Source organism: Salmo trutta, unplaced genomic scaffold (assembly GCF_901001165.1).
Source record: "Salmo trutta unplaced genomic scaffold, fSalTru1.1, whole genome shotgun sequence".
Taxonomy (NCBI): Eukaryota; Metazoa; Chordata; class Actinopteri; order Salmoniformes; family Salmonidae; genus Salmo; species Salmo trutta.
This window is the reverse complement of record NW_021823073.1, coordinates 2,806,945-2,834,403: the sequence shown is the minus strand read 5'-3', so window position 1 is coordinate 2,834,403 and position 27,459 is coordinate 2,806,945. Positions and strand designations below refer to the sequence as shown.

General features: G+C 46.0%; 2 protein-coding genes across 2 annotated transcripts in view; one reads left to right on the top strand and one right to left on the bottom strand.

Moving 5' to 3' along the window:
• Positions 1-23,471, top strand: part of LOC115188711 (cilia- and flagella-associated protein 47) — a gene marked incomplete at its 3' end in the record, with an annotated part of 42,884 nt that extends 19,413 nt beyond the window's left edge. Inside the window, 18 exon segments of the mRNA XM_029747437.1 lie at positions 4,032-4,179; positions 5,110-5,195; positions 7,124-7,313; positions 8,809-8,897; positions 9,066-9,261; positions 9,676-9,907; positions 10,222-10,482; positions 11,113-11,213; positions 11,361-11,516; positions 11,706-11,908; positions 12,000-12,076; positions 12,724-12,945; positions 13,048-13,231; positions 13,473-13,683; positions 14,685-14,782; positions 17,562-17,813; positions 18,552-18,664; positions 23,312-23,471. Coding sequence (XP_029603297.1) covers positions 4,032-4,179; positions 5,110-5,195; positions 7,124-7,313; positions 8,809-8,897; positions 9,066-9,261; positions 9,676-9,907; positions 10,222-10,482; positions 11,113-11,213; positions 11,361-11,516; positions 11,706-11,908; positions 12,000-12,076; positions 12,724-12,945; positions 13,048-13,231; positions 13,473-13,683; positions 14,685-14,782; positions 17,562-17,813; positions 18,552-18,664; positions 23,312-23,471 — 2,979 coding nt within the window.
• The window catches only part of LOC115188735 (cyclin-T2), a 142,994-nt gene that overhangs the window by 55,979 nt on the left and 59,556 nt on the right, over positions 1-27,459 (bottom strand). The window lies entirely within an intron of this gene.

The following is a 27,459-nucleotide window of genomic DNA, read 5'->3' as shown; positions in this document are numbered from 1 at the left end:
TCATATGTCGACCCCCCCCTGGTAAACATCAACGTGGTGAGTTCATATGTCGACCCCCCCCTGGTAAACATCAACGTGGTGAGTTCATATGTCGACCCCCCCCCCTGGTAAACATCAACGTGGTGAGTTCATATGTTGACCCCCCCTGGTGGACATCAACGTGGTGAGTTCATATGTGTGTGTGAATGTGGACTTGTGTGCATACCAGTGGAGGCTGAGGGGAGGACGGCTCATAATAAAGGCAGGAACGGAGTCAATGGAATGACATCAAACACCTGGAAACCATGGAAACCATGTGTTTGATGTATTTGATACCATTCCACCTATTCCGCTCCAGCCATTACCACGAGCCCGTCCTCCCCTATTAAGGTGTCACCAACCTCCTGTGGTGCATGTATGTGTGTGTATGTATGTATGTGTGAATGTGTGAGTGTGTGTATGTATGTGTGAATGTGTGTGCATGTATGTATGTGTGTGTGTGTGTGTATGTACAGTGGCAAGAAAAAGTATGTGAACCCTTTGGAATTATCTGGATTTCTACATAAATTGGTCATCAAATTTGATCTGATCTTCATCTAAGTCACAACAATAGACAAACACAGTCTGCTTAAACTAATAACATACAAACAATGTGCCTTTTTTCTCCACACATAGTGTTGTTTTCCTTCCAAACAACTCAACTGTAGTTTCATCTGTCCACAGAATATTCTGCCAGTAGCGCTGTGGAACATCCAAGTGCTCTTTTGCAAACTTCAGATGTGCAGAAATCTTTTTTTTGGACAGCAGTGGCTTCTTCCGTGGTGTCCTCCCATGAACACCATTGTTGTTTAGTGTTTTACGTATCGTAGACTCGTCAACAGAGATGTTAGCATGTTCCAGAGATTTCTGTAAGTCTTTAGCTGACACTCTCGGATTCTTCTTAACCTCATTGAGCATTCTGCTCTGTGCTCTTGCAGTCATCTTTGCAGGACGGCCAGTCCTAGGGAGAGTAGGAACAGTGCTGAACTTTCTCCATTTATAGACAATTTGTCTTACCGTGGACTGATGAACATCAAGGCTTTTAGAGATACTTTTGTAACCCTTTCCAGCTTTATGCAAGTCAACAATTAGGTCTTCTGAGATCTCTCTTGTTCGAGACATGGTTCACATCAGGCAATGCTTCTTGTGAATAGCAATCTCAAATTTTGTGAGTGTTTTTATAGGGCAGGGCAGCTCTAACCAACATCTCCAATCTTGTCTCATTGATTGGACTCCAGGTTAGCTGACTCCTGACTCCAATTAGCTTTTGGAGAAGTCATTAACCTAGTGGTTCACATACTTTTTACAACCTACACTGTGAATGTTTAAATTATATATTCAATATATACAAGAAAAATACAATAATTTGTGTGTTATTAGTTTAAGCACACTATGTTCATCTATTGTTGTGACTTAGATGAAGAGCAGATCAAATTTTATGACAAATTTATGCAGAAATCCAGGTAATTCCAAAGGGTTCACATAACTTTTCTTGCCTGTGTGTGTGTGTGTGTGTGTGTGTGTGTGTGTGTGTGTGTGTGTGTGTGTGTGTGTGTGTGTGTGTGTGTGTGTGTGTGTGTGTGTGTGTGTGAAACACACAGAACAGCAGAGCATAACAGCATGTCCTGAATATGCCCTGTCAGGAGCACACTACAGCAGTGTGTGTGTGTGTGTATGAAACACACAGAACAGCAGAGCATAACAGCATGTCCTGAATATGCCCTGTCAGGAGCACACTACAGCAGGAGCACACTACAGCAGTCTCTAGTCCTTTTCTGCTGAGTGTGGAAAACAAACAATCCATACCAATTCATCATAACAACAAAGTCTGCTTCCTGTTTTGAAATGAATGGAAACCCTTTTTCCAACCGAACAAGATGAATGTGGTGGTGTTCACTGCCTTGAAATGAGCAGGTGGTTCACACACAAAAATACTTTTTGTGTGAGTAGTCCTTTTTCCTTTTTGAAATAGGGAGTTGTTTAAAAAAAAAATCAGAATTGACATGTTTTCCTTTGGAGTGTCTGTCTCCGCCCATAGCTGGGCTCTGTAGAATGAGCTGCTGGGCCACACAGGCTTTGAAGAGGGCAGGCCACGCTTACAGCTGGATCCAACTGGATCCTCCCTCTCCTTTAACTGGATCCTCCCTCTCCTTTAACTGGATCCTCCCTCACCTTTAACTGGATTCTCCCTCTCCTTTAACTGGATCCTCCCTCACCTTTAACTGGATCCTCCCTCTCCTTTAACTGGATCCTCCCTCTCCTTTAACTGGATCCTCCCTCTCCTTTAACTGGATCCTCCCTCTCCTTTAACTGGATCCTCCCTCACCTTTAACTGGATTCTCCCTCTCCTTTAACTGGATCCTCCCTCACCTTTAACTGGATCCTCCCTCTCCTTTAACTGGATCCTCCCTCTCCTTTAACTGGATCCTCCCTCTCCTTTAACTGGATCCTCCCTCTCCTTTAACTGGATTCTCCCTTTTCATTCTTTCATTTTCAGAGAGCAGAGCAGAGCTGTTCATTTTCAGAGAGCAGAGCAGAGCTGTTCATTTTCAGAGAGCAGAGCAGAGCTGTTCATTTTCAGAGAGCAGAGCAGAGCTGTTCATTTTCAGAGAGCAGAGCAGAGCTGTTCATTTTCAGAGAGCAGAGCAGAGCTGTTCATTTTCAGAGAGCAGAGCAGAGTTGTTCATTTTCAGAGAGCAGAGCAGAGCTGTTCATTTTCAGAGAGCAGAGCAGAGCTGTTCATTTTCAGAGAGCAGAGCAGAGCTGTTCATTTTCAGAGAGCAGAGCAGAGCTGTTCATTTTCAAAGAGCAGAGCTGAGCTGTTCATTTTCAGAGAGCAGAGCAGAGCTGTTCATTTTCAGAGAGCAGAGCAGAGCTGTTCATTTTCAGAGAGCAGAGCAGAGCTGTTCATTTTCAGAGAGCAGAGCTGAGCTGTTCATTTTCAGAGAGCAGAGCTGAGCTGTTCATTTTCCGAGAGCAGAGCAGAGCTGTTCATTTTCAGAGAGCAGAGCAGAGCTGTTCATTTTCAGAGAGCAGAGCAGAGCTGTTCATTTTCAGAGAGCAGAGCAGAGCTGTTCATTTTCAGAGAGCAGAACAGAGCTGTTCATTTTCAGAGAGCAGAACAGAGTTGTTCATTTTCAGAGAGCAGAACAGAGTTGTTCATTTTCAGAGAGCAGAGCAGAGCTGTTCATTTTCAGAGAGCAGAGCAGAGCTGTTCATTTTCAGAGAGCAGAGCAGAGCTGTTCATTTTCAGAGAGCAGAACAGAGCTGTTCATTTTCAGAGAGCAGAACAGAGTTGTTCATTTTCAGAGAGCAGAACAGAGTTGTTCATTTTCAGAGAGCAGAGCTGAGCTGTTCATTTTCAGAGAGCAGAACAGAGTTGTTCATTTTCAGAGAGCAGAACAGAGTTGTTCATTTTCAGAGAGCAGAGCTGAGCTGTTCATTTTCAGAGAGCAGAACAGAGTTGTTCATTTTCAGAGAGCAGAGCAGAGCTGTTCATTTTCAGAGAGCAGAACAGAGTTGTTAATTTTCAGAGAGCAGAGCAGAGCTGTTCATTTTCAAAGAGCAGAGCAGAGCTGTTCATTTTCAGAGAGCAGAGCAGAGCTGTTCATTTTCAGAGAGCAGAGCAGAGCTGTTCATTTTCAGAGAGCAGAGCAGAGCTGTTCATTTTCAGAGAGCAGAGCAGAGCTGTTCATTTTCAGAGAGCAGAGCTGAGCTGTTCATTTTCTGAAGGCTCTTTTTTTGACACAGTCAGAAAACAAAACATTCAACACGGTCTGTAAAATATTCAGACTCAAATATTGCTCCTCTCAGAAACATCTCTCCATCTTAGTTATCCTCCTCCTCCTCTCAGAAACATCTCTCCATCTTAGTTATCCTCCTCCTCCTCTCAGAAACATCTCTCCATCTTAGTTATCCTCCTCCTCCTCTCAGAAACATCTCTCCATCTTAGTTATCCTCCTCCTCCTCTCAGAAACATCTCTCCATCTTAGTTATCCTCCTCCTCCTCTCAGAAATCCTTCCTGTTCCACGGGGTGTATTCTGGTTCCAGTCGTGGCGTTCCGTTCTCCCTGAGGAACCGTTCCTCTGCCCTGGCCCGGGTCCAGTTTGACCTGTCAGAACACACTGACTTCACCATCCACTTCCCTCCACACTCTGCAGGTATATATTTGATTGATTGATAGATTAATTGACTGTGACTGAAATGCTCTGAGAAGATAGACAGTCATAAACTGTCAGCCTAGTTTAATGAAGATGTATGGATTACTAAACTGGAGGCCTAGTTTAATGAAGATGTATGGATTACTAAACTGGAGGCCTAGTTTAATGAAGATGTATGATACTAAACTGGAGGCCTAGTTTAATGAAGATGTATGGATTACTAAACTGGAGGCCTAGTTTAATGAAGATGTATGGATTACTAAACTGGAGGCCTAGTTTAATGAAGATGTATGGATTACTAAACTGGAGGCCTAGTTTAATGAAGATGTATGGATTACTAAACTGGAGGCCTAGTTTAATTAAGATGTATGGATTACTAAACTGGAGGCCTAGTTTAATGAAGATGTATGGATTACTAAACTGGAGGCCTAGTTTAATTAAGATGTATGGATTACTAAACTGGAGGCCTAGTTTAATTAAGATGTATGGTTTACTAAACTGGAGGCCTAGTTTAATGAAGATGTATGGATTACTAAACTGGAGGCCTAGTTTAATTAAGATGTATGGATTACTAAACTGGAGGCCTAGTTTAATTAAGATGTATGGTTTACTAAACTGGAGGCCTAGTTTAATGAAGATGTATGGTTTACTAAACTGGAGGCCTAGTTTAATGAAGATGTATGGTTTACTAAACTGGAGGCCTAGTTTAATGAAGATGTATGGATTACTAAACTGGAGGCCTAGTTTAATGAAGATGTATGGATTACTAAACTGGAGGCCTAGTTTAATTAAGATGTATGGTTTACTAAACTGGAGGCCTAGTTTAATGAAGATGTATGGATTACTAAACTGGAGGCCTAGTTTAATTAAGATGTATGGATTACTAAACTGGAGGCCTAATATTGAGAGCCAGGTGTTGGTGTGTTACAGGTACGAGCCAGGAGCCAGACGTGTTTGTGATGGATTTACAGGGGCAGCAGACTGCCCAGTGTTGCCTGGTGTTCTCCCCTAAACAAGTAAGGGCTTTGTCCTCCCGCCTCTGTTTTCATTATCCCTCATCTATACTCATGTTCACCTATTAATCATCAACACATCAACACATCTACCACCTTCCACAGTACTCCACCTACATCTGTGTTTATTAATCATCAACACATCTACCACCTTCCACAGTACTCCACCTACATCTGTGTTTATTAATCATCAACACATCTACCACCTTCCACAGTACTCCACCTACATCTGTGTTTATTAATCATCAACACATCAACCACCTTCCACAGTACTCCACCTACATCTGTGTTTATTAATCATCAACACATCTACCACCTTCCACAGTACTCCACCTACATCTGTGTTTATTAATCATCAACACATCAACCACCTTCCACAGTACTCCACCTACATCTGTGTTTATTAATCATCAACACATCTACCACCTTCCACAGTACTCCACCTACATCTGTGTTTATTAATCATCAACACATCAACCACCTTCCACAGTACTCCACCCTACATCTGTGTTAATTAATCATCAACACATCTACCACCTTCCATAGTACTCCACCTACATCTGTGTTTATTAATCATCAACACATCTACCACCTTCCACAGTACTCCACCTACATCTGTGTTTATTAATCATCAACACATCTACCACCTTCCACAGTACTCCACCTACATCTGTGTTTATTAATCATCAACACATCTACCACCTTCCACAGTACTCCACCTACATCTGTGTTTATTAATCATCAACACATCTACCACCTTCCACAGTACTCCACCTACATCTGTGTTTATTAATCATCAACACATCTACCACCTTCCACAGTACTCCACCTACATCTGTGTTTATTAATCATCAACACATCTACCACCTTCCACAGTACTCCACCTACATCTGTGTTTATTAATCATCAACACATCAAATACCTTCCACAGTACTCCACCTACATCTGTGTTTATTAATCATCAACACATCTACCACCTTCCACAGTACTCCACCTACATCTGTGTTTATTAATCATCAACACATCAACCACCTTCCACAGTACTCCACCTACATCTGTGTTTATTAATCATCAACACATCTACCACCTTCCACAGTACTCCACCTACATCTGTGTTTATTAATCATCAACACATCAACCACCTTCCACAGTACTCCACCTACATCTGTGTTTATTAATCATCAACACATCTACTACCTTCCACAGTACTCCACCTACATCTGTGTTTATTAATCATCAACACATCTACCACCTTCCACAGTACTCCACCTACATCTGTGTTTATTAATCATCAACACATCTACCACCTTCCACAGTACTCCACCTACATCTGTGTTTATTAATCATCAACACATCAACCACCTTCCACAGTACTCCACCTACATCTGTGTTTATTAATCATCAACACATCAACCACCTTCCACAGTACTCCACCTACATCTGTGTTTATTAATCATCAACACATCTACCACCTTCCACAGTACTCCACCTACATCTGTGTTTATTAATCATCAACACATCTACCACCTTCCACAGTACTCCACCTACATCTGTGTTTATTAATCATCAACACATCTACCACCTTCCACAGTACTCCTCCCTACATCTGTGTTTATTAATCATCAACACATCTACCACCTTCCACAGTACTCCACCTACATCTGTGTTTATTAATCATCAACACATCTACCACCTTCCACAGTACTCCACCTACATCTGTGTTTATTAATCATCAACACATCTACCACCTTCCACAGTACTCCACCTACATCTGTGTTTATAATAGACATGTTTTTCCCTGAACACAGAGACATCAAGGATAATCTCTCCCCACCATAATCATGATCCTAACCTCACCATTACACCAAACTGAACTGACCCAAACCCCATCCCATCTCTTTCAATCGGTATTTCCTGTGTTTGTCCTGCAGGTGGCTGCGTATGACTTCAACCTGCCTGTGATGGTCAACGGTGTGGGCATGCCTCCCTCCTCCTCTCTCTCCTCCCACGCCCCTCCCAGCTCCGTCCCCAAGTCCTCCTCTTCCAGGGACCAACACATCGTCACCCCGCGCCCGCTGCCCATCGCCATGGAGAAGCTATCACGCAGGGTGCAGGCCACAGGTTAGAGGAGTGGCGATACGGGGTCAGAAAGTGTGTCAGTTGCCTGCCTGAACCATTGGCCTGAACAGATGGACTGAGCTGTTCTGTCCCTGCAGTATACTTAAAATATATATGTATTTTCTTTTTAAATTTAAACTTTTCTTGCTGCTTTTCCTTGACAGTAAACAAACAACAGACAAAAACAATAAACAACTTAACATTTACATACATTTCCACAACATCAATGACATCACACTTGCTCAGACCTACCAGTTCCCACTGTATCCACACCCAACGATGTTTCCAATACTGGTAAGACTCCATATGACCTCACAATGTGCTATGTTGTTTCTGTCCCTGCAGTATACTAGACAGCATTCCATAAGGCTCTGAGATAAGACAATAGGTTTATGATAAGAGTGGTTTAGAAGCTGAGATAAGACAATAGGTTTATGATAAGAGTGGTTTAGGAGCTGAGATAAGACAATAGGTTTAGGATAAGAGTGGTTTAGGAGCTGAGATAAGACAATAGGTTGAAGATAAGAGTGGTTTAGAAGCTGAGATAAGACAATAGGTTGAAGATAAGAGTGGTTTAGGAGCTGTGATAAGACAATAGGTTTAGGATAAGAGTGGTTTAGGAGCTGAGATAAGACAAAAGGTTTATGATAAGAGTGGTTTAGGAGCTGTGATAAGACAATAGGTTGAAGATAAGAGTGGTTTAGGAGCTGTGATAAGACAATAGGTTGAAGATAAGAGTGGTTTAGGAGCTGTGATAAGACAATAGGTTGAAGATAAGAGTGGTTTAGGAGCTGTGATAAGACAATAGGTTGAAGCTAAGAGTGGTTTAAGAGCTGAGATAAGACAATAGGTTTAGGATAAGAGTGGTTTAGGAGCTGAGATAAGACAATAGGTTGAAGATAAGAGTGGTTTAGAAGCTGAGATAAGACAATAGGTTGAAGATAAGAGTGGTTTAGGAGCTGTGATAAGACAATAGGTTTAGGATAAGAGTGGTTTAGGAGCTGAGATAAGACAAAAGGTTTATGATAAGAGTGGTTTAGGAGCTGTGATAAGACAATAGGTTGAAGATAAGAGTGGTTTAGGAGCTGTGATAAGACAATAGGTTGAAGATAAGAGTGGTTTAGGAGCTGTGATAAGACAATAGGTTGAAGATAAGAGTGGTTTAGGAGCTGTGATAAGACAATAGGTTGAAGCTAAGAGTGGTTTAAGAGCTGAGATAAGACAATAGGTTGAAGATAAGAGTGGTTTAGGAGCTGTGATAAGACAATAAGAGTGGTTTAGGAGCTGAGATAAGACAATAGGTTGAAGATAAGAGTGGTTTAAGAGCTGAGATAAGACAATAGGTTGAAGATAAGAGTGGTTTAGGAGCTGTGATAAGACAATAGGTTGAAGATAAGAGTGGTTTAGGAGCTGTGATAAGACAATAGGTTGAAGATAAGAGTGGTTTAGGAGCTGTGTATTTAGCACTTAAGATATTCTGTCCCTGTGTGTTCCTCAGCCCTGCGAGCCCCGCTGGAGATGTCCCCATCAAGTCTCCAGTTTGATCTGGAGCCCTTTAGCTCAGTTACTACTACCTCACAAACTCAGGTAGCTACTGTCACCTCACCACTCCACCAACTACTAAAGCAGGTAGATTCTGATGTTTCTCATGGCAGGCAGAGAGAAAGAGCTTGATATTCCCAACTGAGAGGCAGTTTGTGTGTTGTTGGGCTGAGCTACAACCAGCTGGAAGCTCCTCTCCTCTGTTGTCTCCAGACCGTAGAGCTGAGGAACGTGTCTGACAAGAGGCTGAGCTGGAGGACTGACTGCAGCGCTGCAGTAACACCAGGAGGGGGCAGTAGCACCAGCAGCAATGAGGGGCTGTTCACTATCTGTCCTACTGCTGGGACCCTGGAGCCACTGCAGTGTGTGTCTGTCACTGTCTCCCTCTCTCCTGCAAGAGTCACAGCAGGTTAACCCCTCTCTCACCTCACCCTCAGAGCTCACTTAATATAATAACAATAACAACACTCCAAAGTTGATCGGTTTTTATTTAACTAGGCAAGTCAGTTAAGAGCAAATTCTTATTTACAATGGCGGCCTACCCCGGCCAAACCCGGACGACGCTGGGACAATTGTGCCCCGCCCTATGGGACTCCCAATCACGGCCGGTTGTGATACAGCCTGGAATCAAACCAGGGTCTGTAGCGACGCCTCTAGCACTGAGATGCAGTGCCTTAGACCGCTGCACCACTCGGATTCAGGTTTTCCGACCTCAAAAGTGGTGTTAAGTTTAGATGAGTCCTGCTGGTACTGTATGATGTAATGTTGGTTCTGTAAATGTTTTTTGATGTGTTTTGTTCTGCATCTTCACTCTTTCTTCTAGTGACAGCAGGTCAGATCGAGGTGTCCCTCCCTCTGTTTCTGTCTGAGGAGGGGCAGGAGGAGAGAGAGGGGGAGGAGGGGGGAGTCCCTCACCCCTACAGGGTGCTGTCTCTCAGTGCCACCCCTCACCCCCCCAGCATCACCTTCCTCCCCCCTCGAGTCCTCCTCACCCCTGTCCCTCTGGACACACCCTCCACCAGCACCCTCTTCCTGCTCCCCACCGGGTACCCCAGGTCTGTACCACCCATCCACCTGCCTGTCATAATGGGCTTCCACCCACTAACTGACTGTTTACTGTAGTACAGTAATACCTAATGATCTCTATGCTCTGATAGGTCGCCTGTGTATTTCTAACCTGATCCAGCAGTATTACAGCTCCAAATAAACAAGACAATTTGTACAGATCTGCATTTTCATACAGTAATAATACAGAATAGAGTCCCATTATAGAGTCGTTCTAGAGTAATTCTAGAGTCATGTATTAATATCCCATATAGTGTAATACAGTCCCATTCTCACCTCTATGACCTTTGCCCTCTGACCCCAGTGGTTCCTGTCTGCGTGTGGAGGTGGAGGAGATGGTTCTGAAGGATGGCAGTCGGCTGAAGCCCCTCTCAGTCAGCCTGCCCCACAACGGCACCGTCCCTCCCCAGACCCAGCCCCAGACCCACACAGAGCCCCAGACCCACACAGATCCCCAGACCCACACAGAGCCCCAGACCCCCATCACCTGCACAGTGACCTTCTGCTCCCATCAGCCCCTGGACCTCAACTCACACATCACATTCCTGGACCACCTCAACAACAGGTACGGATACTTAGGAAACCTCGTCCCAGTCAGCCACACATACTGTTCATTATCTCTCTCTCTTTTGCACTCTAGATCTTTCTCTCAGTTTCTGTCTCTATCTCTCTGTCTCTCTCTCTCTGTCTCTCTGTCTCTCTCTCTGTCTCTCTCTCTGTCTCTCTCTGTCTCTCTCTCTGTCTCTATCTCTCTGTCTCTCTCGCTCTGTCTCTCTCGCTCTGTCTCTCTGTCTCTCTCTCTGTCTCTCTCTCTGTCTCTCTCTCTCTCTCTCTCTTGTAATTCTCTCTAGCTTCATCCAGTGATGGCTTATTTTCTCTCTCTCTCTCCTCCTCTCTCTCTCCTGTCTTAGTCCAGAGTTGTAAGTGATGGATTAATTTCTCTCCTCTCCTATCTGTCTGTCTCTGTCTCTCCTCTCCTATCTGTCGGTCTCTGTCTCTGTCTCTCCTCTCCTATCTGTCTGTCTCTGTCTCTGTCTCTCCTCTCCTATCTGTCGGTCTCTGTCTCTGTCTCTCCTCTCCTATCTGTCGGTCTCTGTCTCTGTCTCTCCTCTCCTATCTGTCTGTCTCTGTCTCTCCTCTCCTATCTGTCGGTCTCTGTCTCTGTCTCTCCTCTCCTATCTGTCGGTCTCTTCAGGTTTAGGGTGGAGGTCTGTGCTACAGCAGATAATAGTTTGTTGACAGTGTGGCCCTACCTGGCTTTGCACCGCTCTGAGCAGCAGATAGTCCTTAAGAGTGGTACGTCCTGCTGTCCTGTTCTGTACCCATAACACACTGCACAATGTACAGCATTCATACACTCATACTGAGGATGACTGTCTACTAATCTAAGTATCTGTGTTCTTCCATCCCCCACCCTAACTGGTCCATGTGGCTGTCACTCAGGTTGTCTGAGTGGCTGCAGTGGCGAATCAGGGCCCTCTCAGGTGACAGGGAAGGCGGTGCTTCAGCCATGCTACTCCCCCAGCCCTCTCTCTCGCTACACTTCCTCCTCCTCCACCTTCGCTTTCCTCTCCTCCACCAGTAATCACTCCATCTCTGGTGAGACACACCTCTACAACTACACTGCTACACACCAGACCTGGTCAAATACATATGTGAAGTGTGTTGAAGGACTGGAGTGGGTTTTAACTTGGTTTTCCCCGTACCAAGGTACCACTACCACAATCCCAGATAATAACCCCAAAGTGCCCATACCAAGCTGAATCAAACATATTGGCCTGTCCTCAGACTCTGGAGACAGCAGGAGTAGGACTGGGAGTGCTGGACCAGGACCAGGGCCGAGAGGGAAGGAGGACTGGCCCCAGAAGGAGACAGAGGGTGAGAGAGAGACAGATGCTGTGACTGACCAGCAGCAGTGGCAGCAGCAGGGTATACCAGTGTTTCCAGGGCAGGACTCAGAGGAGGGGTTGTACTACCACAGCATCCTGCAGGTAACAACTGGTAAATCACCCTGGGACAACTGCTGATAGAACAAAGGCTGTATAGCTAAATGTGATTGGTTGATTGGTTGATTGATTGCAGGCCGTACAGAAGTGGTTCAGTCAGTTTGGCTGGCCCCGTGGACCAAACCCCATCTCTCTACCACGTTCTCTCAGAAGGTAAACCTCATCTCTCTACCACGCTCTCTCAGAAGGTAAACCTCACCTCTCTACCACTCTCTCTCAGAAGGTAAACCTCATCTCTCTACCACGTTCTCTCAGAAGGTAAACCTCATCTCTCTACCACGTTCTCTCAGAAGGTAAACCTCATCTCTCTACCACACTCTCTCAGAAGGTAAACCTCATCTCTCTAGGGCCACACGCTCTCTCAGAAGGTAAACCTCATCTCTCTACCACGCTCTCTCAGAAGGTAAACCTCATCTCTCTACCACAGCTCTCTCAGAAGGTAAACCTCATCTCTCTACCACAGTCTCTCAGAAGGTAAACCTCATCTCTCTACCACGCTCTCTCAGAAGGTAAACCTCATCTCTCTACCACACTCTCTCAGAAGGTAAACCTCATCTCTCTACCACACTCTCTCAGAAGGTAAACCTCATCTCTCTACCACACTCTCTCAGAAGGTAGGTGGACTGGTATCCGACACACATATTTTTATTTTATGTTTTTATTACATTATGTTATTATTAGTCTCTCCTCTCTCTCTCTTTCTATCTCTTTCACCCTCCCTCCCCCTCTCTCTCTTTCTCCCTCCCCCCTCTATCTCCTCTCTCTCTCTCTCCTCTGTCCTCTCTATATATCTCTCCCAGGGTGGTATGTAGGGTCCAGACAGTAGACTCCAGCTCTAGTGAGTGGAGGAACTCGTACCTTATGAGCCATGGTAAAAACACACGGACCATCTACGACATGCTGCGTCACCTGAGCGGACAGACACTTCCTGGTGTGAGCACCAACCAATCGCTGCCCTGCAACCTCACTGAGCGCGTGCAGCAGCTGCTCCACCGGAACACAGTGCTGCTGGCCTTCCTCAGGTACCACACAGACACTTAATCACTCATACACGGACAACTCCTCCGGCCAGCGTACGCAGGCACACACGCTCACCAGCCTACTCACTGTGTTGTGGTCTTCAGGAGGCAGGGAGCCTGTCTGTCCCACATCAGACCTGAGTACCTGTTAGACTCCCAGGAGTTCAGCCACTGGAGCTCTCTACAGGTCCAGTCCCAGTGTGATCAGAGGGGGCTGGACTACAGCAGCAAGGTCTTTGAATCCCTCAGTAAAAGGGCCTGGATGGATGTTCTACTGCAGACCTACAAGGCAAGAGAGTGTAGTCTTTCTATCTCTCTCTAATCTGTCTGTCTGTCTGTCTCTCTCTTTCTCTCTTTCTCTGTCTGTCTTTCTCTCTCTCTCTCTCTCTCAGTCTCTCTCTCTGTCTCTTTCTCTGTATCTCTGTCTCTCTCTTGGGCTCTCTCTCTGTCTCTCTCTCTCCCTCTGTGTTCTGATCAGCAGTCAGAGGAATGTATCTGTGTCTGTCTGTCTGTCTACCCCTCCTCCCCAGGTGCTAGTCCTGCCACGGGTGACAGAGGGTCCCTTGTCCCTGGGCCTCCAGAGCTGTGACAGTGGCAGCATGGAGCAGCAGGTCCCCAGGATCAACCCAAAGCCCTTGGCCTCTAACGTCTACTCCACCTGGGAGAGGAGGCTACTCACCTGGCTCAACCTGCACTACCACAGCATGAGGACTACCGTCTGGAGCCCACTCACCTCTAGAGGTAGGAGGGGGGGTGTTGAGGGAGAGACAGAGAGAGAACGAACGAGAGACAAAGAAGAGTGTTTGAAAGAGAGACAAAGAAGAGTTTGAGAGGTAGAGACGGAGCGGTAGAGACGGAGCGGTAGAGACGGAGAGGTAGAGACAGAGAGGTAGAGACGGAGAGGTAGAGACGGAGAGGTAGAGACGGAGAGGTAGAGACGGAGAGGTAGAGACGGAGAGGTAGAGACGGAAAGGTAGAGACGGAGAGGTAGAGACGGAGCCAGAGCCACAGAGAGGTAGAGACGGAGAGGTAGAGACGGAGAGGTAGAGACGGAGAGGTAGAGACGGAGAGGTAGAGACGGAGAGGTAGAGACGGAGCCAGATCCACAGAGAGGTAGAGACGGAGCCAGATCCACAGAGAGGTAGAGACGGAGCCAGATCCACAGAGAGGTAGAGACGGAGCCAGATCAACAGAGGTAGAGACGGAGCCAGATCCACAGAGAGGTAGAGACGGAGAGGTAGAGACGGAGAGGTAGAGACGGAGAGGTAGAGACGGAGAGGTAGAGACGGAGAGGTAGAGACGGAGAGGTAGAGACGGAGCCAGAGCCACAGAGAGGTAGAGACGGAGAGGTAGAGACGGAGAGGTAGAGACGGAGAGGTAGAGACGGAGCCAGATCCACAGAGAGGTAGAGACGGAGCCAGATCCACAGAGAGGTAGAGACGGAGCCAGATCCACAGAGAGGTAGAGACGGAGCCAGATCCACAGAGGTAGAGACGGAGAGGTAGAGACGGAGCCAGATCTACAGAGAGGTAGAGACAGAGAGGTAGAGACGGAGCCAGATCCACAGAGGTAGAGACAGAGAGGTAGAGACGGAGCCAGATCCACAGAGAGGTAGAGACGGAGCCAGATCCACAGAGGTAGAGACAGAGAGGTAGAGACGGAGACAGATCCACAGAGCGGTAGAGACAGAGACACAGAGAAATCCACAACTCTTCTGTTATCTATATTCTGCTCTTAACCAGGAGACGTCCCATCAGCCCGCTGGGTGGTGAACTTTGACCTGGACCTGGCAGACGGCCTGGTTCTGGCTGCTGTGCTGGCTGCCTACTGCCCCTTCCTGGTACGGGCCTGTGTTAAAACATCAAATTAAATCAAATCAAATGTTATTTGTCACATGCTCAGAATACAACAGGTGAAATGCTTACTGACAGGCTCTTAACCAACAATGCTTTAAGAAGTTTTAAGAAAATATAAATAAATAAGTGTTAAGTAAAAAATGTAAAATAAAAGTAACAAAAAATTAAACAGCGACAGTAAAATAACAAGCGAGGCTATATAAGGGGGTTACCGGTACAGAGTCAATGTGGAGGCTATATACAGAGGGTACCGGTACAGAGTCAATGTGGAGGCTATATACAGGGGGGTACCGGTACGAGTCAATGTGGAGGCTATGATACAGGGGGTACCGGTACAGAGTCAATGTGGAGGCTATATACAGGGGGTACCGGTACAGAGTCATGTGGAGTGCTATATACGGGTCCGTACAGAGTCATGTGGAGACTATATACAGAGGTACCGGTACAGAGTCAATGTGGAGGCTATATACAGGGGTTACCGGTACAGAGTCAATGTGGAGGCTATATACAGGGGGTTACCGGTACAGAGTCAATGTGGAGGCTATATACAGGGGGTACCGGTACAGAGTCAATGTGGAGGCTATACAGGGGGTACCGGTACAGAGTCAATGTGGAGGCTATATACAGGGGTACCGGTACAGAGTCAATGTGGAGGCTATATACAGAGGGTACCGGTACAGAGTCAATGTGGAGGCTATATACAGGGGTACCGGTACAGAGTCAATGTGGAGGCTATATACAGAGGGTACCGGTACAGAGTCAATGTGGAGGCTATACAGAGGGTACCGGTACAGAGTCAATGTGGAGGCTATATACAGAGGGTACCGGTACAGAGTCAATGTGGAGGTATATACAGGGGTACCGGTACAGAGTCAATGTGGAGGCTATATACAGGGGTACCAGTACAGAGTCAATGTGGAGGCTATATACAGGGGGTACCGGTACAGAGTCAATGTGGAGGCTATATACAGGGGTACCGGTACAGAGTCAATGTGGAGGCTATATACAGAGGGTACCGGTACAGAGTCAATGTGGAGGCTATATACAGGTGGTACCGATACAGAGTCAATGTGGAGGCTATATACAGAGGGTACCGGTACAGAGTCAATGTGGAGACTATATACAGAGGGTACCAGTACAGAGTCAATGTGGAGGCTATATACAGGGGGTACCGGTACAGAGTCAATGTGGAGGCTATATACAGAGGGTACCGGTACAGAGTCAATGTGGAGACTATATACAGAGGGTACCAGTACAGAGTCAATGTGGAGGCTATATACAGAGGGTACCGGTACAGAGTCAATGTGGAGGCTATATACAGGGGGTACCGGTACAGAGTCAATGTGGAGGCTATATACAGAGGGTACCGGTACAGAGTCAATGTGGAGGCTATATACAGAGGGTACCGGTACAGAGTCAATGTGGAGGCTATATACAGGGGGTACCGGTACAGAGTCAATGTGGAGGCTATATACAGGGGCGGTACACCGGTACAGAGTCAGGTGGAGGCTATATACAAGGGGGTACCGGTACAGAGTCAATGTGGAGGCTATATACAGAGGGTACCGTACAGAGTCAATGTGGAGCTATATACAGAGGGTACCAGTACAGTCAATGTAGGCTATATAGAGGGGTACCGTACAGAGTCAATGTGGGGCTATATACAGGGTACCGGTACAGAGTCAATGTGGAGGCTATATACAGAGGGTACCGGTACAGAGTCATGTGGAGGCTATATACAGAGGGTACCAGTACAGAGTCAATGTGGAGGCTATATACGAGGGTACCAGTACCGAGTCAATGTGGAGGCTATATACAGAGGGTACCGGTACAGATCAATGTGGAGGCTATATACAGGGGGTACCGGTACAGAGTCAATGTGGAGGCTATATACAGGGGTACCGGTACAGAGTCAATGTGGAGGCTATATACAGGGGGTACCGGTACAGAGTCAATGTGGAGGCTATATACAGGGGGTACCGGTACAGAGTCAATGTGGAGGCTATATACAGGGGGTACCGGTATATAGCCTCCACATTGACTCTGTACCGGTACAGAGTCAATGTGGAGGCTATATACAGGGTATTACGGTACAGAGTCAATGTGGAGGCTATATACAGGGGGTACCAGTACAGAGTCAATGTGGAGGCTATATACAGAGGGTACCGGTACAGAGTCAATGTGGAGGCTATATACAGAGGGTACCAGTACAGAGTCAATGTGGAGGCTATATACAGAGGGTACCGGTACAGAGTCAATGTGGAGGCTATATACAGAGGGTACCAGTACAGAGTCAATGTGGAGGCTATATACAGAGGGTACCGGTACAGAGTCAATGTGGAGGCTATATACAGAGGGTACCGGTACAGAGTCAATGTGGGAGGCTATATACAGAGGGTACCGGTACAGAGTCAATGTGGAGGCTATATACAGGGGGTACCGGTACAGAGTCAATGTGGAGGCTATATACAGAGGGTACCGGTACAGAGTCATGTGGAGGCTATATACAGGGGGTACCGGTACAGAGTCAATGTGGAGGCTATATACAGAGGGTACCGGTACAGAGTCAATGTGTTCTCCTCCTATTCCTGGTCAACTCTTGTCCTCGTCTACTCTGTGTGGGAAATTGTCAGTAAATCTAGACTCATCTCAACTCGACTGGTTTTGATTAGTCTGACTGTGGTAGCAGATAAGGCTTAATCTGTGTCTGGGAAACTGGCCCAGTGTTGACTGTCCACCCCTCCGGTCTCTCCGGTCCCTCAGATCCCCAGTCATCTCCAGAGGATGTACACCAGCATCAGCCGTGTGGAGCAGAACCTCCACAACAGTATCATCCTCAGCCAGGCCTTCACACTGCTCTGCCTGGACATAGACATCCAGCCCACAGAGTTGTCAGACTCTAACCCTGTTCTGATGTTGATGCTGTGTGTTTACCTGTATGAGACACTGCCCCAGTACCTTCCCAAGAGAACCATCACTCTGTCTGGCAGCCTGCACCACACCTTCACCAAGCAGGCAGGTCTCTCTCTCTCTCCATCACACAGCACTAGCCCTGGGTAACCCTGTCTGGCAGCCTGCACCACACCTTCACCAAGCAGGCAGGTCTCTCTCTCTCTCTCCATCACACAGCACTAGCCCTGGATAACCCTGTCTTAAAGCCTGCACCACACCTTCACCAAGCAGGCAGGTCTCTCTCTCTCTCCATCACACAGCACTAGCCCTGGGTAACCCTGTCTTACAGCCTGCACCACACCTTCACCAAGCAGGCAGGTCTCTCTCTCTCCATCACACAGCACTAGCCCTGGGTAACCCTGTCTTACAGCCTGCACCACACCTTCACCAAGCAGGCAGGTCTCTCTCTCTCCATCACACAGCACTAGCCCTGGGTAACCCTGTCTTACAGCCTGCACCACACCTTCACCAAGCAGGCAGGTCTCTCTCTCTCCATCACACAGCACTAGCCCTGGGTAACCCTGTCTTACAGCCTGCACCACACCTTCACCAAGCAGGCAGGTCTCTCTCTCTCTCCATCACACAGCACTAGCCCTGGGTAACCCTGTCTTACAGCCTGTCCGGTCCACCTTCCAAAGCAGTTCAATCAGATCCTTTTCTGAAAGGGAAGATCATTCACGTTGCCTTGGTGTGTACACATCGTATGACAATTATTCACATTTACCTGTGTGTGTGTGTGTGTGTGTGTGTGTGTGTGTGTGTGTGTGTGTGTGTGTGTGTGTGTGTGTGTGTGCGCTCCAGGTGCGTCTGAAGAGCCCGTCCTCCAGACCGATGTTCTACCATGCCTCCATCGTAGGGAACGAGGCCCATCATTTCTCTTTGCCCCAAGGAGCTTCCATCACTATCCCTCCTAAGTAAGCCCTTCTATCTCTAACCCATAACCCCTAACCATAGCCCCTAACCATAGCCCATAACCCCTAACCATAACCCATAACCCCTAACCATAACCCCTAACCATGACCATAACCCCTAACCATAAACATTATCCATAACCGCTAACCATAACCCATAACCATGACCATAACCCCTAACCATAAACATAACCCCTACCCCTAACCATAAACATAACCCCTACCCCTAACCATAACCCCTAACCATAACCCCTAACCATAACCCCTAACCATAACCCCTAACCATACCCTTAACCCTTACCCCCTAACCATAACCCCTAACCATAACCCTTAACCCTTACCCCCTAACCATAACCCCTAACCATAACCCTTAACCCCTAACCATAACCCTTAACCCTTAACCATAACCCTTAACCCCTAACCATAACCCTTAACCCCTAGCCATAACCCCTAACCATAACCCTAACCCCTAACCATAACCCCTAACATAACCATAACCCCTAACCATAACCCCTAACCATAACCCCTAACCATAACCCCTAACCATAACCCCTATCCCATAACCCCTAACCATAACCCCTAACCATAACTCCTAACCCCTAACCATAACCCCTAACCTTAACCCCTAACCCATAACCCCTAACCATAACCCCTAACCATAAACATAACCCCTACCCCTAACCATAACCCTTAACCCCGAACCATAACCCCTAACCATAACCCCTAACCATAACCCCTAATCCCTACCCTTAACCAAACCCCTAACCATAACCCTTACCCCCTACCCCTAACCATAACCCCTAACCATAACCCTTAACCCTTACCCCCTAACCATAACCCCTAACCATAACCCTTAACCCCTAACCATAACCCTTAACCCTAACCATAACCCCTAACCATAACCCTTAACCCCTAACCATAACCCTTAACCCCTAACCATAACCCTTAACCCCTAACCATAACCCCTAACCATAACCCTTAAACCATAACCCCTAACCCATAACCCCTAACCATAACCCTTAACCCCTAACCATAACCCCTAACCATACCCCTAACCATAACCCCTACCCCTAACCATAACCCCTAACCATAACCCCTAACCATAACCCATAACCCCTAACCATAACCCCTAACCATAACCCCTAACCATAACCCCTAACCATAACCCATAACCCCTAACCTTAACCCCTAACCATAACCCCTATCCCATAACCCCTAACCCCTAACCCCTAACCATAACCCCTAACTAAAACCCATAACCCCTAACCATAACTCCTAACCCCTAACCATAACCCCTAACCTTAACCCCTAACCTTAACCCTTAACCATAACCCCTAACCATAACCCCTAACCATAACCCCTAACCCCTAACCATAACCCCTAACCATAACCCCTAACCATAACCCATAACCCCTAACCATAACCCTTAACCATAACCCCTAACCATAACCCATAACCCCTAACCATAACCCCTAACCATAACCCATAACCCCTAACCATAACCCCTAACCATAACCCATAACCCCTAACCCCTAACCATAACCCCTAACCATGACCATAACCCCTAACCATGACCATAACCCCTAACCATAAACATTAACCATAACCCCTAACCATAACCCATAACCCCTAACCATAACCCCTAACCATAACCATAACCCCTAACCATGACCATAACCCCTAACCATAAACATAACCCCTAACCATAACCCATAACCCCTAACCATAACCCCTAACCATAACCCCTAACCATGACCATAACCCCTAACCATAAACATAACCCCTACCCCTAACCATAAACATAACCCCTACCCCTAACCATAACCCCTAACCATAACCCCTAACCATAACCCCTAACCATAACCCCTAACCATAACCCTTAACCCTTACCCCCTAACCATAACCCCTAACCATAACCCTTAACCCTTACCCCCTAACCATAACCCCTAACCATAACCCTTAACCCCTAACCATAACCCTTAACCCTTAACCCTTAACCATAACCCTTAACCCCTAACCATAACCCTTAACCCCTAGCCATAACCCCTAACCATAACCCTAACCCCTAACCATAACCCCTAACATAACCATAACCCCTAACCATAACCCCTAACCATAACCCCTAACCATAACCCCTAACCATAACCCCTATCCCATAACCCCTAACCATAACCCCTAACCATAACTCCTAACCCCTAACCATAACCCCTAACCTTAACCCCTAACCCATAACCCCTAACCATAACCCCTAACCATAAACATAACCCCTACCCCTAACCATAACCCTTAACCCCGAACCATAACCCCTAACCATAACCCCTAACCATAACCCCTAATCCCTACCCTTAACCAAACCCCTAACCATAACCCTTACCCCCTACCCCTAACCATAACCCCTAACCATAACCCTTAACCCTTACCCCCTAACCATAACCCCTAACCATAACCCTTAACCCCTAACCATAACCCTTAACCCCTAACCATAACCCCTAACCATAACCCTTAACCCCTAACCATAACCCTTAACCCCTAACCATAACCCTTAACCCCTAACCATAACCCCTAACCATAACCCTTAAACCATAACCCCTAACCCATAACCCCTAACCATAACCCTTAACCCCTAACCATAACCCCTAACCATAACCCCTAACCATAACCCCTACCCCTAACCATAACCCCTAACCATAACCCCTAACCATAACCCATAACCCCTAACCATAACCCCTAACCATAACCCCTAACCATAACCCCTAACCATAACCCATAACCCCTAACCTTAACCCCTAACCATAACCCCTATCCCATAACCCCTAACCCCTAACCCCTAACCATAACCCCTAACTAAAACCCATAACCCCTAACCATAACTCCTAACCCCTAACCATAACCCCTAACCTTAACCCCTAACCTTAACCCTTAACCATAACCCCTAACCATAACCCCTAACCATAACCCCTAACCCCTAACCATAACCCCTAACCATAACCCCTAACCATAACCCATAACCCCTAACCATAACCCTTAACCATAACCCCTAACCATAACCCATAACCCCTAACCATAACCCCTAACCATAACCCCTAACCATAACCCTTAATCCCTAACCATAACCCCTAACCATAACCCCTAACCATAACCCATAACCCCTAACCATAACCCCTAACCATAACCCATAACCCCTAACCATAACCCCTAACCCCTAACCCTAACCCCTAACCATAACCCCTAACCATAACCCCTAACCATAACCCCTAACCATAACCCTTAACCCATAACCCCTAACCTTAACCCCTAACCATAACCCCTAACCATAACCCCTAACCCCTAACCATAACCCCTAACCATAACCCCTAACCATAACCCATAACCCCTAACCATAACCCCTAACTCCTAACCATAACCCCTAACCCCTAACCATAACCCCTAACCATAACCCCTAACCATAACCCCTAACCATAACCCCTAACCCCTAACCATAACCCCTAACCATAACCCCTAACCATAACCCCTAACCATAACCCCTAACCCCTAACCATAACCCCTAACCATAACCCCTAACCATAACTCCTAACCCCTAACCATAACCCCTAACCATAACCCCTACCATAACCCCTAACCATAACCCCTAACCCCTAACCATAACCCCTAACCATAACCCCTAACCATAACTCCTAACCCCTAACCATAACCCCTAACCATAACCCCTAACCATAACCCCTAACCATAACCCCTAACCATAACTCCTAACCCTGTGGGACAGCAGTGTTCCTCCAGAAGCTATTCTGCTCAGTTACCTTGTGAGATGAATATCATTTCCCAACTCATCTCTTCTGACTGACTGAAATCTGTCTGGTCTAGTACTTACTAAAACTACATACTGTGTAGTAATCATACTGCGTACTATTTAGAATGTACTGTTTAGTCAAATCTAATGCAGTAAGCAACAAATATCAACATAGTAGGCTCATCCATACTGATAATGTGTCATCTGTGTTGATTCCCAACATTCCTTCATTTTGGTGCATCAATTTATCTGATTATCAGCTGCTGTGAAACACGTGTGTCTGGAAAGAGGGTTATCTTACGTAATAGTGTGCAGTCTTTCTCTGTCTATCCTGGCTCTGTCTATCCTGGCTCTGTCTTTCTCTGTCTATCCTGGCTCTGTCTTTCTCTGTCTATCCTGGCTCTGTCTATCCTGGCTCTGTCTATCCTGGCTCTGTCTTTCTCTGTCTATCCTGGCTCTGTCTTTCTCTGTCTATCCTGGCTCTGTCTATCCTGGCTCTGTCTATCCTGGCTCTGTCTATCCTGGCTCTGTCTATCCTGGCTCTGTCTTTCTCTGTCTATCCTGGCTCTGTCTATCCTGGCTCTGTCTATCCTGGCTCTGTCTATCCTGGCTCTGTCTATCCTGGCTCTGTCTTTCTCTGTCTATCCTGGCTCTGTCTATCCTGGCTCTGTCTATCCTGGCTCTGTCTTTCTCTGTCTATCCTGGCTCTCTTTCTCTCTGTCTAACTGTGTTAGAGTTAACTGGCTGCCTGTTTCTCAACTGGTGTTCAGTGTCTAGACTGGTGTTCCATTAATCCCATGGCTTTCCCCATCTCTGCCCCCACCTTATAGTTGACCCTTACACTCTGTCCTCCTCTCCACTAGGGGGCGTGGTGTGGAGGTGACCGTGCAGTACTCCTGTTCCTTCCTGAGGCCCATGGAGGCGGTGCTACTGCTGACATCACGCTCTGCCTCCTCAGCCAGCCCCTCTGGAGCCACCCTGGCCTTCAGCCTCAAGACCCAGGTCACACACATCACCCCCAGCGTGAGCGCACACACACACACACACACACACACACAGTCTCCTCCAGTTGCCATTCACTATGTACTGTATATAACACCATTCACTATGTACAGTATATAACACCATTCACTATGTACAGTATATAACACCATTCACTATGTACTGTATATAACACCATTCACTATGTACTGTATATAACACCATTCACTATGTACTGTATATAACACCATTCACTATGTACAGTATATAACACCATTCACGATGTACTGTATATAACACCATTCACTATGTACTGTATATAACACCATTCACTATGTACTGTATATAACACCATTCACTATGTACAGTATATAACACCATTCACTATGTACAGTATATAACACCATTCACTATGTACAGTATATAACACCATTCACTATGTACAGTATATAACACCATTCACTATGTACAGTATATAACACCATTCACTATGTACACTATATAACACCATTCACTATGTACACTATATAACACCATTCACTATGTACTGTATATAACACCATTCACTACGTACTGTATATAACACCATTCACTATGTACTGTATGTAACACCATTCACTATGTACACTATATAACACCATTCACTATGTACACTATATAACACCATTCACTATGTACTGTATATAACACCATTCGCTATGTACAGTATATAACACCATTCACTATGTACACTATATAACACCATTCACTATGTACAGTTGAAGTCGGAAGTTTACATACACTTAGGTTGGAGTCATTAAAACTCGTTTTTCAACCACTCCACAAATTTCTTGTTAACAGACTATAGTTTTGGCAAGTCGGTTAGGACATCTACTTTGTGCATGACAGAAGTAATTTTTCTAACAATTGTTTACAGACAGATTATTTCACTTATAATTCACTGTATCACAATTCCAGTGGGTCAGAAGTTTACATACACTAAATTGACTGTGCCTTTAAACAGCTTGGAAAATTCCAGAAAATGATGTCATGGCTTCAGAAGCTTCTGATAGGCTAATTGACATTATTTGAGTCAATTGGAGGTGTACCTGGGGATACAGTACATAGTGAATGGTGTTATATACAGTACATAGTGAATGGTGTATTTCAAGGTCTACCTTCAAACTCAGTGCCTCTTTGCTTGACATCATGGGAAAATCAAAAGAAATCAGCCAAGACATCAGAAAAAAAACATTGTAGACCTCCACAAGTCTGGTTCATCCTTGGGAGCAATTTCCAAACGCCTGAAGGCACCACGTTCATCTGTACAAACAATAGTACGCAAGTATTAACACCATGGGACCACGCAGCCGTCATACCGCTCAGGAAGGAGACGTGTTCTGTCTCCTAGAGATTAATGTGCTTTTGTGCGAAAAGTGCAAATCAATCCCAGAACAACAGCAAAGGACCTTGTGAAGATGCTGGAGGAAACAGGTACAAAAGTATCTATATCCACAGTAAAACGAGTCCTATATCAATATAACCTGAAAGGCCGCTCAGCAAGGAAGAAGCCACTGCTCCAAAACCGCCATAAAAAAGCCAGACTACGGTTTGCAATGGCGCATGGGGACAAAGATCGTACTTTTTGGAGAAATGTCCTTTAGTCTGATGAAACAAAAATAGAACTGTTTGGCCATAATGAGCATCGTTATGTTTTGAGGAAAAAGGGGGAGGCTTGTAAGCCGAAGAACACCATCCCAACCGTGAAGCACGGGGGTGGCAGCATCATGTTGTGGGGGTGCTTTGCTGAAGGAGGGACTGGTGCACTTCACAAAATAGATGTTATCATGAGGAGGGAAAATTATGTGGATATATTGAAGCAACATCTCAAGACATCAGTCAGGAAGTTAAAGTTTGGTCGCAAATGAGTCTTCCAAATGGACAATGACCCCAAGCATACTTCCAAAGTTGTGGTAAAATGGCTTAAGGACAACAAAGTCAAGGTATTGGAGTGGCCATCACAAAACACTGACCTCAAACCTATAGAAAATGTGTGGGCAGAACTGAAAAAGTGTGTGCGAACAAGGAAGCCCACAAACCTGACTCAGTTACACCAGCTTTGTCAAGAGGAATGGGCCAAAATTCACCCAACTTATTGTGGGAAGCTTGTGGAAGGCTCAGTCTGGGCATACACCATCACCACTCAGACTCAGAGATAATGTGACTGTAGACTCACCTGTACGTCGTCATTACCCTGCAAGAGAAAGACGACCCCCTGACAGGTTGACTATTTAGTTCAGACTAACCTCCGACATTGGGGCAGAATACACCCCAGGGTTAAGTCTGGGGACTGAGGCAGTCTACCCTCTATCCCTAGTTTAGAAAAGGTTATTCTGAAAAAGCTAATTAATTTACATTAAGAGAACTTATATTAAAAAGAAAACAATAGGCAAAACAGTGAATATTTACTTTTTCCTTATGAGTCATCAAAGGTAAAGGGGGAGGAATATGTTGTGTATTGATATTCTAGTTTTGTCCCTTTAGGGCACCTGTAACCCTCCCTTGCTTACCTACGTTGAAAACGCTTGGAATGTTCTTCCTGTGAAACGCATTAAACAATGCCCACGTTAATTTCTACTCCCGTCTCATGTCCTGTCCTTATATTAGTTGTATAAGTAATACAGTGTGCTATACAACAAGCGTATAGATCAATGTTGTTGTCTGAGGCTGACCGGAACATATCCCAGTCCGCGTGATCAAAACAATCTTGAAGCGTGGATTCCGATTGGTCAGACCAGCGTTGAATGGTTCTAGTCACTGGTACATCCTGTTTGAGTTTCTGCCTGTAAGACGGTAGGAGCAAGATAGAGTCGTGGTCGGATTTGCCAAATCGGGGGAGGGCTTTGTATGCATCGTGGAAGTTAGAGTAGCAGTGATCCAGTGTATTACACCCGCGTGCAGTGCAATCAATATGCTGAAAGAATTTAGGTAGCCTTGTTCTCACATTTGCTTTGTTAAAACCCCCAGCTACAATAAATGCAGCCTCAGGATATATGGTTTCCAATTTACATAGAGTCCAGTGAAGTTCTTTGAGGGACGTCTTGGTGTCTGCTTGAGGGGGAATGTACACAGCTGTGACGATAACTGACGAGAATTCTCTTGGGAGATAATATGGCCGGCATTTGATAGTAAGGAATTCTAGGTCGGGTGAGCAGAAGGACTTGAGATCCTGTATGTTGTTATGATTACACCATGAGTCATTAATCATGAAGCATACACCCCCGCCCTTACTCTTCCCAGAGAGCTGTTTATCTCTGTTGGCACGATGCATGGAGAAGCCCGGTGGCTAAAATTATTCCGAAAACATATCCCGAGAGAGAAATTTTTCCGTGAAACAGAGAATGTTACATACTCTGATGTCTCTCTGGAAGGCAACCCTTGCTCGAATTTCGTCTACCTTATTGTCAAGAGACTGGATATTGGCGAGTAGTATACTCGGGAGCGGTGGGCGATGTGCACGTCTACGGGGCCTGACCAGGAGGCCGCTCCGTCTGCCCCTTCTGCGGCGCCGTTGTTTTGAACCCTTTGTTCAGTTGCCAATAGAACAGTGACTCAGTCAGTGCCTACACTACTTTACTTTCTATAGAGACCTGGGTAGTGTGTCTCAAATGGCACCCTATTTCCCTATGGGCGCTGGTCAAAAGTAGTGCACTACATATGGAACAGGGTATAATTTGGGACACCCTCCAGAACAGCTTGTCCTCTGGGCAGGCAGGGGTTCACCATTCACTGTTCCCATGGCAGCACAATGTATCAGCAGAACAGGAAATGGTTCTATTTCTATTTCTATGGTCTCGACGCTGCATGTCCGCTTACATCATGGTGGCTGCTGAATGACTGCTACTGTGGGAGTTGTACAATGTCTTTGTGTTTCTCCCTCTCTCTCTCTCTCTCTCTCTGTCTCTCTCTCTCTGTTTCTGTCTGTCTCTGTCTGTCTGTCTCTCTCCCTATCTCTCTCTCTCTCTCTTTCTGTCTCTCTCTCTCTCTCTCT